The following is a 12,661-nucleotide window of genomic DNA, read 5'->3' as shown; positions in this document are numbered from 1 at the left end:
TGAAAAAGGACTTTTTATTGTCCTTGATGCTCGAAGCTAGTTGGAGTTCAGTTGCAGCCTTGGCTTTCCTGGTCTGCTCCCTACAGGACCGGACCAGTGCAGAATAATCCTCCTTGGAGGTGACTCCCATTCTCCATCCTTTGTAGGCCTTTCTTTTTAGCCTCAGGAGATCTGCTAGGTCCCTGGAGAGCCAGGGGGGCTGCTGTGCCCTCTTGCTGCCTTTCCTCCGAGATGGAATAGACTTAGTTTGTGCATTGAGGATCGCTCCCTTGAGGAGCAACCACTCTTCTTGAACTCCCCTCTCCCTGTGGTCACGGTCCCTTAGGGCCTTACTGACAAGCCTCCTGAGCTTGTCAAAGTTGTCTTTCCTGAAGTCAAGGACTTGCGTGTTGCTGACCGACTTGCCAGCTTTTCGGCGGATGGTGAAGGTGATCAGCTCGTGGTCGCTGTCACCCAGCTTCCCATCGATCACTAGGTCGCCGACTAGGTCATCCCCAGTAGCCAGTACCAGAAAATAAAGTAAAGAAATTAATTCCCAATAGATCGTAAAGAAGTAAGGCTGGAAGGGACCTAAAGGCCGCATCCAGACAATTGTGACCATTTGTTTCCCTGGGGACAAGTAGCAGTGGCACCTTGCACCGCTGTTACTTGTCCCTGGGGAATGCCCATGCCATACGTGCTCTGGTGCATGGCAGGTTACCCTAGGTGGGGTAGGGAGGGTTGGAGCCAGCAACTGTGCTGGCCTCAGCAGCCTTACCTGGGGTCCTGAGGGACTCAGAGAGCTACAGCTGTGGCACTCCTGCAGCTGGGAGCCTGGCTGGCAGCCAGAGTGTGACTCTAGCCAGCCAGGCCCAGTTTTAGGTGGTGTGTGCAGCTGCCATGTTCATCACTATACTTTTTTTTGGCTTGGGTTTTTTTGACTCCAGGATATTCTAGGGTCAGCCCTCCTCCCTCCCCCCTCCATGCTGTATGGTAGCAGCATGTGGCACACCTGCATGTGCAGTGTGTGGCGCTGCAGACAGGTCTGTGGCACCACATACCGCACGTCCGTGCTCATCTGGATGCGATTGAAGAAATCATCCAAATAGGATCATTTTTAAATGACAGTTTTACAAGAAAAAAATAACTCTTGCCAGGGATATTTTGGATTGCTTTGGGCTTTTGTACTTAATACCCTTGTTAAATGCAAGGAGAAAATTATATCAAATATTGATTGGTTATCAATGAAGGTCTTAATCCTGCACTCATACATATCAATGTAAACATTGCCATCAACTTGAATGGGTTTAATATCAGACTCACAAAGTAAGCATTTTCTTGGACATCTATGACTGTAAAATAATGTTTAATTTTAGCAAGTACTTTTTAAGTCTCTTTTTATCAACTAAAAAAGTCACCCTGGCTTATTATGATATTCTTTTTTTCTCTCTCTCTCTTTGGTATCATAAGTCCACTTGAATTGAAGTGAATAAAGTTTATGTAAGCAGAATTTATAGTTAAACAATCAGATTTTGCCCAAGACTGGACCAGACAAAAGCAAATATAAATAAAAATAAAAATAAATATATAAATAAAAAGTGGGCAGCACTTACATACAAAATGTAATAATTCCAGTATTCATGTATGCAACTAACTAACTAATATAGATAGCAATAGATGACTCTGTGTCTTGTGTTTAGTATTACTGGAAACTTAACTCACATTTTTATTTCATTATGTGATTCGTAAAAACCATTGAAATAACGTTGGTAATTATTTGAACTAACTGGCTACTGACAGAGCTGCATTGAAACCCGAATATCACACTGTCTGGCATTAACTGTTAGCATTATTCCTTGTTCATTTCCATGCATGCCACATTTCCCAAAAAATTAAGAACAAAAATTACTAGTTAGTATTAAGCATGATATTGTCTTGAATCAATTTCCTGACTTTTTAAATATAATGTTTAAAATACAGCTACAGTAAAAACTTGCAATACACAGCAATGTCTGACCTGCAAAATGTAGAGTCTCCTGGGAGATGAAATTAATAGGAACTGAATGTGCACACCAAATCCTAGGTAATGCACCGCATCTTGTGAAATGAAGCCATGGGAGAGTCATTGTGAATTAGTGGAAAGAATGATGCATCTAAAATGTGCTTTATTTACTTGTGGCCTGATCAAAAACCCATGAAAGTCAAGGAAAACTCCTTCCATGATTACAGTGGAATTTATTTTAGGCTCTTATTTCATCAATTGTTTATGATATTCCATTATATACTAGCAAATATATTGCAGTATATTTTGTAAAAAATAATGACATTTTAGGATGTGTTACCATGGCATCTATTAAAGCATCTTTTCTGAGAAAAGGGAGGAGGTCACCAATCATTTTATGTGGATTATAAAATGCACATTTTAACAGAGAAAAGATTGAAGGGGTTTTTCTGACTCTTAAAATATTTATTTTTCTCCTGTCAGTTTAATGTCTGGAAAAAATAACATAATTTATTGGTGGTGTTAATATTTCAAGGAGCTTTTTGCTTGCCTTGTAAGGTGTGAGAATTTCACTGAAGCAAAAAAGAGAAATTATTAGGGGGTTGTATTTATGGTATAGTCATTTCAAATATATGATACTATAATAGTGCTTTTGAAACTTAGCTCCTTAGCTTCCACACAAAAGCTTAATTCTGAATTTTCTAAGGTGCGCTGAAATGCTATCTGTATAGTTGAAAGGCAAGCAGAGTTCTTAAATATATTAATGTTGGAGTCAACACCAGGAACATTGCCAGCACTTGTTTTCAAATGTAGTTTATATATAGTTATATTGGAGTGGGTCATATAGGTAGTTGAAACCATTCAGTTTATGGGACATATTCTGCTGCTCTACTCTGGATTTATTCTGAAAGCAGAATTGGGTTTTAAATGGTTTAAATCATTCTATTGGGTTTAGAACAGTCAATAGGTCAAGGGAAAAACTTATCTAAAATAAACACAAAAATTAACATTGCCTTACCTTGTTAAAAAGAGATGCTATCAAAGTTAATATCTAAAATTTCTTAACATAGCCAATGTGCCTTAACAGAATAGAAATTCAGTATGAATGTTTAGCTTAATGTTATCAGTGAAAGTGTGATTTTTTTTTTGTTTTATATTATCCATGATGTTTTTATCCATTTTGTTTTTCCCCTCATTTAAGATCCCAGAAGCTTATTTTATTAGAGATCCTCATACTTTCCTTCTCACAAAGAACTTTATTAAGGTATATGTGTTGTATTTAGTGCAAAGAAATCTTTCAAGACCTTTACTGCATGTCCTCACAGGTTAACATTTTCACATGTAACCCCAGCTACTGGAAATAAGAATGGGTTAGCTGGTTAACTGAAGCATGCTTGAAAAGAGAAGCAAAGCTTGTCTACAAAATACTAACACTTGGATGAGTCTGCAGCCTGGGAGAAGAGCACCCGGTGAATTTTCTGGACTTTTTTCATGGCTGACTTGGGATATGCTTGCATTGTCAAATAGTGTGTTGACCTATCTCTTTGATGCATATTGATTATGACAATCACTCTCCTTTCCCTGCAGGCCATGGAGGCACAGATACAGAACTTTGGACAGACGCCATCTCAGTTGCTTATTGAGCCACATCCTCCTCGGAGCTCTGCCATGCACCTGGTGAGACATAACTGCTGGTTAGGAATTTATTTCCTTTGAACCTGAGGATTCTTTATAGGTCATGAAATACCTATATAAGTAACACTTTAAATGCTCTCAATGGCTTACGATGCCATATATTTTACTCCATACAGAAATCCCATGCTGGCTCTTGCAAAGCAAGGTCAGAGTTGACATTGCTGTAACTTCCTACAGTCACATTTCTTGCCCCATATTGTATTTGAAAAGTGCTATCTTTATAAAATACATATTTATTGAGAATAACTGAAGGAAATAAGACACTGCAGGCTTTTTCTTATACTGAATATTTTGTTTCAAGAAAAGGAGAAAATGTTTGGAAGTGATTTATGAACGCTGGCGACTTGTCAGGAATGAAGAATTGTAGTTCAAATCGTGCTAGAATCCTCCCACCCATTCCCCTGGGACAATACAATGCATACTTCTAATTTCAATTTGAACTTCAGAATTCATTTCCAAACACATTCTTTTGCATGCTTATTAGTAAGAATTATTTTATACAGCTGTACTGAAAAAGACTGATCTCTGTCCATAATGGTGTCTTTACTTTTAAAAATATGAAGGCTCCAAATTTCCTTTGAAGTTCCAGCAAAAAGAACAATATTTTCAGTACCTTTCGTAGTTTTCATTGCCCATAAGGAAAATCACATTGTGCAAAATGGCTATTGCTGTTGAAGTGTGACTGTTGCTCTTTATTAAGTGGAGAATATTTGCTCAAATTATATAAGAACATTGTAGATAGCTGTTGATAGATTAAAAGTGGTAGGATTAGTAGAAACACCTAGAAATCATGCGGGCTAATTTATAAGTAATTAACAAAAACACTTAACATGTGAGAATAAGGTTTAATGTAATCTCATTCATAATAATAATATGCTGCTATTCTTGCACAAAAATATGTGAAATCATTACCCTTGTTTATAATCAATAAGTATATTATTTGCAAAGAATAATAATTAGTTCATGCTATATTCTTGAAAGGATTATAATTAATCATTGGAAAGAATAACTAAACATCTCTGGGATTTTTGAATTTTTCCTCTTAAAAATTCTCATTTTAACCATTGTACTTCAAAGAATTTACATTTATAATGTATTAATGGATGCTTCTATACGACTTATATCTCCTGATTATGAATGCTAACTATTTTAATCATGTTTTAGTTTAAGTGTATCTGAATGACTGCTGACTTACCATTTTGCACCCTGTAATGATAACCTACTGGACCCTAACCATACCTTTTCTCTCTCTTCCTCATGTAATGATCCAATAATAGCTTCTTCTAATTGTGCTCTCCTATATTGGTAGTGTAGATGTGCAGGCATCATTGTTTTCCCTGTATGTGCATCTGCTTGCCTACTCTTTTTTTAACCTTGTTTTTCCCTCAGGCCTCTTCACTAATTGTGTTATCCCTTCTGTTTTCTTCTTCTCTCTTCTCCTTTCTACTCAACAGTGTTTCCTTCCACAGAGTCCACTCATGTTTAAAGATCAGATGCAGCAGGATGTCATAATGGTGCTGAAATTTCCATCAAATTCTCCTGTCACGCATGTGGCAGCCAACACACTTCCCCACCTTACCATTCCTGCAGTGGTAACTGTGACTTGCAGCAGACTTTTTGCAGTGAATAGATGGCACAACACAGTAGGTATGTGCTCACAGAAAAACCTCTGATTTAATCATTCTCTTAGCAGTTCATCCTTTTACTTTCAAGCAGAGATTAGCTGAATATAGATTAATCCCACTTATCTATTGAGATACAAATACACAGAAAAATTATACTATGCCCCTGTATCTGTTGTGTACTCAAGGTTCCTATTTTCCATGGTGTCATTTCTAGAAGGACCCTCCTTAAAGGCAGAATGTCACTGTTTGGGTTTTGATGTAATATTTTACAGGACTTTTCTTGACATTGCATATATAATATGCCCCAGTTTACAGGGGTCCATAGTGCTGTACTAGCTAACGTGTATGTGTATTTTATCACTGTGTGTTATCTGGGGAAGTGTTCACTCTGTTCAGGTGTTTGTCATGAGATGTAATAACATTTGATCTGGCACATAGGGCTAGTCAGTGGACCTGCAGACCAGGCCTGTGCCCCCCGTCAAGCCCACAGGACAGATGAGTTTAGTACCCCTGAGTTAAAGCAATGAGATGTGTCCTCTCCCACCAGAGATACCAGCTCTTACTGAGATTAGGCAAATGCACCCTGTAATAGCTAATGCAATAGGTTGGAAAGCCTCAAATGTTCCAAGGAAACAATCTTTAGGGAAGAAAAGCTGTATAGGCCTTGATTCTTCCTCAACATTTGTAAAAACATTTTATTTTTTATATTTGTGTAAACTATAAATAGGCTTACTAATATGTAAGGATTTGTTCACAATCTTTGCACTGTTTGTACTGAGCTAAAAGAACAGAATGCATCCTGGATACATAATTAGGGTGGAGGAAACACAAAAAGAACACGAAATTCAAAATTAATTTTGACAGTTAGCTTTTACACCATTTATGCCATTTTTTGTCACCTCACAGCAGCCTAAGTTAGGACCAAGCAGCAGACTTAATGCTGAATTTTCTAATTCTGGCTGCTTTAAATTACAGCTTCAAAGGGACTCTTCTTTGTACACTTATATTGAATATATAAAGTACCTTTTAAAGTTTTATAGTCTAGCATAAAACAGTTGTTCTTTATTCCTAGTGATTCTTTACCTAATTGTTATAACAGTAATTTTATAGACCACAAATCCAACATTTAGTACAGGTTAGAATAAAGCTGTTTACACTCTTAGCATGATACTGTGTATGCACAGCTTTATTTTCTACAGAAGACTGAGAAAACTAAGACCCATATCCTAAAAGGTATTTAGGCATGTAACTCTCTCTGTTTTCAGTGGGAGTTAAATATCTTTGAGGATCTGGATCCAGTTACTTTGTTTTCAAGGAAAGGGGGCATGTCTACATGTGCCCCTGCAGCGCCATTTTACTGTACCATCGTTTAGTACTTCCAAAAATAACCGTGTGCTGCATGGACAGTGCAGTACAGGCTGTTACTGTGCCGTCATTTAGTACTTCCAAAAGGTACTTCCAAAAGGGAGTACTAAATGACGGCACAGTAACAGCCTGCACTACACCGTCCATGTAGCACAGTTATTTTTAGCCTTATGTTGCCATAGTGATGCGCTATACCAAGGGAGCGTGTTGCTATGGCAACAGCTGTGGCATCATGGTTTTTGCCTTCTGACACTACAGCGTAGCGTCACGTGTAGACTTACCCAAGGTGCTTAAATTATTGATTCATTTTTCAGAAGTCATCCAGATTAAATGAGGGCCCTATTTTCTGTTATCACATGCTCTTCTAGACATTTATGTCATTACCACAAATTGAGACTATTACTATAGAATATAAGGGTGGAGATGAACATTTCTGAATTTAGCATGATGACTCTACAGGCTCATTTGCTTTCCCTCTTATCACCTACACCTGTGCCCAAACTGTACTAGCTCGCTCACAACTGCCTGCTGATTTTAACCTCTGCCTGGTCTCTTCTTGAGGATTATTTGCAGTCCTAAATGGGGCCTAAAATTATGACTCATTAATAAAGGAGAGAAAAAAATCATTAACATTAAAATCATCTGACCCCAGCACTCATTCCTGCCCAGGGCAGGGGGTCGGACTCAATGATCTAATAGGTCCCTTCTGACCCTAACATCTATGAAACTATTGAAAATTTACAATATGGAATAGCAGGTCCCTGATCAGAAGGAAGGAGAATTTTTTTGGCACCAATATACCTTGGTCCTAGACAAACAAATCAAAGAAGCACCAAAGACTGTTTTCCAATATCCTGATTAAGCCCAGAGACTGTTCCCCTTTCTAAGTGATATCTATGTTTCACCAAAAAAAACCTCAAAAAAACTCACACTACTTTGTTATTGGTACATAATCTCTAAACCTCTCATCAGCTTGGGTCTACCAAGTCAGCTGATCTCCACAAGAACAGAGCAGCTGGAAAAGCCTCAGCCCAAGCTAGGCAGTGACTGGGGGACTGGGGACATAATGGTTTGAATAAAGTGTGTGTATTCTTATTGTTCAGTAATCTGCATCTCTGATGAGGACCTGGGAAGAAGAGGAAGAGTGTGTGTGTGTGTGTGTGTGTGTGTGTGTGTGTGTGTGCGCGTGTGCGCGTGTGCGCGTGTAGGTTTAGGTATAACGTGGAATGATGAGGAAATGTGAATGAAATGAAAGGCAAATTAGTTCTGAGCTAAATTATGGTTGCACTCAGGGAAAAAATTGGTTGTTCAGCTTGGAGAAGATCTTCTCCTTGTGTCCTATCCTCCATTTAAAACCTTCAGTCCTCAGTCATGAATACCAGGCTTGAGACTGCAACAAAACTAGTGCTCTGAAACTTTTTTTAAATGACCCCAATGTGCTTGTTAGAGGATTTGCATGCATTTTTAGCAAGTTGCCTGCAAACAGCAGAACATTCTAAAATGTCAATTCTGAATAAAATACCACAGATTATTGATGATTTCTTCTTCCCTCCCAGAAATTAAGATTGCAACACAGAATCAAGTCGGATAATCATTTCTTTTCAATTACAGTTTTTCTTTTAAATAAATAGAAAAAAATTAAAGCAGTTGTACAGAATATATCCACCCAGAGCATGCCTAAAGCAGTTCTCTCCAACTGGTGCAGTTTATGCATTTTTACTCTAATGAAAATTTTGTACTACAATTTAAAAAATCTGCAATTCATTTGTTTTATTTTCTCATGCAAGGATTAGATAGGGGATCTCTTACTTGCTCCCTAATTTACTACTGAACAGTTCCAATAAATGTACTATTTAATTATGTAAATATCAATAATAAAAGCCAGCACTTAGCAACATAGGGATATTTCAGGTTTACATTTCTAAGCATAACAGTTAACCTTGGTTATGAATAGGGACTCATTTCTATTAGTTGAATTTTGTTTGTGGGAGAGGGAGCAGTACAGGTGTCAGCCTGCATCCACCATTTTTTTTCCCCCACCAAGTCTGGGGAATGGGTGGGGAGCATCCCCTTCTGCTCTGTTCCTGGTCTCTGGGAGCGGAGCAGATGGAGCAGTGGGCAAACCTCCTACCCATTGATCTTATGAGCAGGCAGGAGTCAAGAAGTAGCTGCTTCTCTTCTCCTGTACTGGCAACAGGAGCAGGGGGATGTAGGAGCAGGCACTCCCTTGCCACACCCCAGACCAGGCAAGGAGCAGCTGCTCCAGGGCCCTCCCATGCCCCTCTCCCTGAAGCTTCATGCCCAGACCCCGAAGGAGGAATCTCTGGTCTGGGGAATGAGCATGGGGCTTTGTCCCACTGCTCCACTCCCCTCCTGGAGCAGACCAGTATCTCTCTAACAAGATTACAAGTGTTCTTTCTCACAAGAGAGCTTCTCTCACAGAGATCCTCCAGAGCGGGCATGTTTCCCCTGGGAGATATTGATTGTATACTTGTATACTCCTAGTTTCTACCAGGAGAGTAGCAATTCTCCCAGTAGGAACATCACACCTGTTTGATACAATATCTTGCATATGAAGTCCTGGCAAATGCTGACTTCTTAATGGACACTGTACAGTTCTCAGAAAGTCTGCAGCAGTACTCATTGAACTTGAGGAGATGATGCAGGGCATAGGTATCCCCTAGTGCTATAGAGCACATACGAACAATAGCCTTTCTGTGGAGGGCAATATCAGTTGCAGCACTTTCTGAGTAGGTCCTTGAAATGCCCCCTAAAGCAGAAGGAAAGGGGAGCCAGCAGCAACTAGTGTAGAGCAAACTGTGCTAATTTTACATGTCTTGTGAATTCCCCTACACAAAAGGAACCCCTGGCTGGCTGTTTAAGCTATAATGAAGCTAACCCTCCCTCCTGGTATTTGTATATAACATAATGTTTTATTACATGATTATAAATCAGGAGTTGTTTTATTGAAGATGGCAACAGTAGAAATTGGCATAAAGTTAGCATGTATATTTATACATTTATAACTAATTTTATTTAATTGAACAATTAATTAATATATATTTTGGTTGCATAGAAAAAGGACTCAAAGCATATATAAAATGAAATAGAAAGAAATTAGGTATTTTATGGGTATAATACTCCTACAGTACAATACTCCTGCTTTATAGCCCTGAAAAGCAGTGCAGACATTTCAGCTAGCAAGGTTCATATGTGTTTTATTCCTCCTCTCATGTCCAGGCCTCAGGGGAGCCCCAGGATATTCTTTGGATCAAGCCCATCACCTTCCTATTGAAATGGATCCATTGATTGGTATGTCAGGATGAAAATGTAGCTGTATATTTGAAAACACTGTTTTTCACAATTATCGATTAAGCTATATTTGTATATCATGGTTCATTTAACACAGAAAATAGGCAAATATTAATTCTTGTCTATATCAGAGAATTAAAAGCAATACATTTTTATGTCAAATAAACAGTTATATGTACTGTCTGTTATTAAGGTTACTAGCAATTGGTATTTAAGAAAGCAAACATTTAAGTTAGTTACACTAATAGCCTATGGCTATAATTCTGTTCTTTTACCAGCATCATGTAATGCATCATGAAAAATCTGGGACTGTGATTGAGGTTGCACATTGTTAATATTTTCATTTGTAAGACTGGTCTTGTGGAGAATGGCTACAGTGGTTTTGTCAGCTGCCCTGTTTGAATCACAGTCTAAATTTGCAGATTATTCTAGATAATTATGTGGAATTAAATTAGTGGAATATGGATTTTTAATTTAATTAAAATTAGATTAACACCACTGTAAATGAATTGGAATATGTTTCTTCTGTTAATGTTGTAAACATGTAAGAATGGGTTATCAGGGCTTATTTTTGTTGTTTTGGTTTGTTGGTAAACCCTTGCTTTGGCTTTTTAAATTTTGGAATTTTTAAATAGAACTTGTAGGGAGGATTTCTTACAGCAGTTTTTGGAAACATCAAGAGGCCTGTTTGAAGAATAAATAGCTTGAGATGAGTAGCTCAGTTTCTTTCCTACTAATATTCATGGGCGAAGGTCTTGACAATTAGGTGATGTCTTTCTATTTTGTGTATTTGTTTTTATAAACATGTTGAAAAAAGATTGCTTTCTTAGTGGTCTGTGAAGGATTTCAGCACAACAACCCAAAGTAAGATAAAAGAATTTTAGCATTACCAGTTTCTGTTCCTAATGATTGGAGAAAATAGACAAATTCTGGCTACATGGAAGTAAGGAACATGTTAGTCTCTTGGGGTGTGCTTACACACTACATGCAGCACATGCTAACTTCAAGAAATGCTAGCTCATAGTTGAAGTTTACTCCCTGACTGTCCTGCTTGCCCAGCTATATAGCAACAACATATACCCAGACACCTCCAGCCCCAGCACATACACCCCCCCCAGCACATACACACTCACCAGCCCCAGCGCGCACACAGCCCAGCCCCAACACAAGCACTCACACACAGTCCCAGCCCCAGTGCATGCATGCGCGCACACACACACACACATACAGAGCCCCAATGCATGTGTGCACACACACAACCACCCCTAGCTTCAGACTTGCTTTTGGCTGCAGTTGCCACTGACCTGCACAGCTAGAATGCAAGGGGTGGCAGTGGGAGTGCTATCCCTGACTGTGCAGGGCTGCACATAGCCCAGAAGCATGCAGGAAGGCCCCTGTCACTGCTGCCGGTGGTGGCAACAGCCAGAGGTGTGTACAATCCCTTCGCCACCACTCATTTGGTGATGGAGGGTGCTCCCTGCATTTTCCCAGGTTGTCCTGCAGCCCAACACAGTCAGAGGTGGAACCCCCTGCTGCTGCAGCTGTCCCCATGTGCTGACTGTTCTGCTTGGGAGCCAAAGGGAACTCTGGGGATGGGGGATGTGTGTGCACATGTGCTGGGGCTGTGTGTGCGTGCATGTGCATATATGCTGGGGCTGTGTGTGTGTGCGTGTGTGTCTGTCCCAGTGGGCTCCCCTGTATCCGGACAGCTCCCTGTCTCCCTCTGCTGCTTCCCCACTTTCATCACTCACCAGCTATTGCTCTGCTGTCCAGCCTGTCATAGCAGGGGCATCAGAGTCCAGGAGGACAGCTAAGCCATCTGGGAGTAGTGCCTCCTGCTATGCTGAAGGACAACAAATTGGTCGTTTTAACTCCATGGAACATTTAAAAGTTAAGATAAATCGAGCTAGCCAGCAAAGCTCAGAGATAATCTTTGCCTCAAGTGGCATAACTTTAAGACACCTAGAGGACACTTAGCACTTGTTAATAATGAGCCTGAATATGTGATCATTCAATTTTAAGTGCCCTTAACAAGAACTAATTGTAACATGTAATCTCATCCTTATTCCCAATCCTCATTGACTCAAAGCATTTTAGAGTTGGCAGCTAGAAGGGTTGTAGCCAAATTTCGTTACTCAATAAATTTTCCTCTAACTGGAGGATTTCCAGGTGGCATTACTCCTCTTAAAATTATCTTCAGTGCCCCAATTCCATGCACAGGTAGGGTGCTGAGAGATCCCACAGGGTGTAAATAGTTTAATTTGAGCGAGACTGCCTTTCCTAAGTTCCAGATCACATAACAAAACCTGAATTCTTCACCATTGAGGATACAATTCAGAAAATTTACCACATACAGTATGTTTTTCTTTGCCCTGGTATTATAAATGGACCTCCTCAATTTCCCTTGCTATGTTTTGCTGCAGTTGTATTGGAGAATACTCCAGCAGGATACTTAAAATATTAGTATGTATTATACAATGTGTTAGGCAGTAAAGAAGGAATTGTCGCATCCTGTAAAATCTATTGTCTTATTCAAAAGGAAACCTGAAAACTCACAATAATTTCATATTTCTGACACCCAGTATAGACAGCTCTAAATGTTCATATTCAAAGTGCTTACTCAACAACAAATTCACAGTTCATTGAAAGTTAAATGTATTCATTTTCCCCTGTAAATGCATGA

General features: G+C 39.3%; 1 protein-coding gene across 1 annotated transcript in view; it reads left to right on the top strand.

The window, feature by feature from the left end:
* Window positions 1-12,661, top strand: part of LOC102380047 (neurobeachin-like) — a 122,767-nt gene that overhangs the window by 89,548 nt on the left and 20,558 nt on the right. Inside the window, 4 exon segments of the mRNA XM_025191246.1 lie at window positions 3,183-3,245; window positions 3,569-3,658; window positions 5,131-5,323; window positions 9,907-9,978. Of these exon segments, the coding sequence (XP_025047031.1) occupies window positions 3,183-3,245; window positions 3,569-3,658; window positions 5,131-5,323; window positions 9,907-9,978 (418 nt within the window).

Source organism: Alligator sinensis, unplaced genomic scaffold (assembly GCF_000455745.1).
Source record: "Alligator sinensis unplaced genomic scaffold, ASM45574v1 scaffold1034_1, whole genome shotgun sequence".
Classification (NCBI taxonomy): Eukaryota; Metazoa; Chordata; order Crocodylia; family Alligatoridae; genus Alligator; species Alligator sinensis.
Note: the sequence above shows the minus strand (reverse complement) of the source record. Positions and strands in the feature narration are given on the sequence as shown.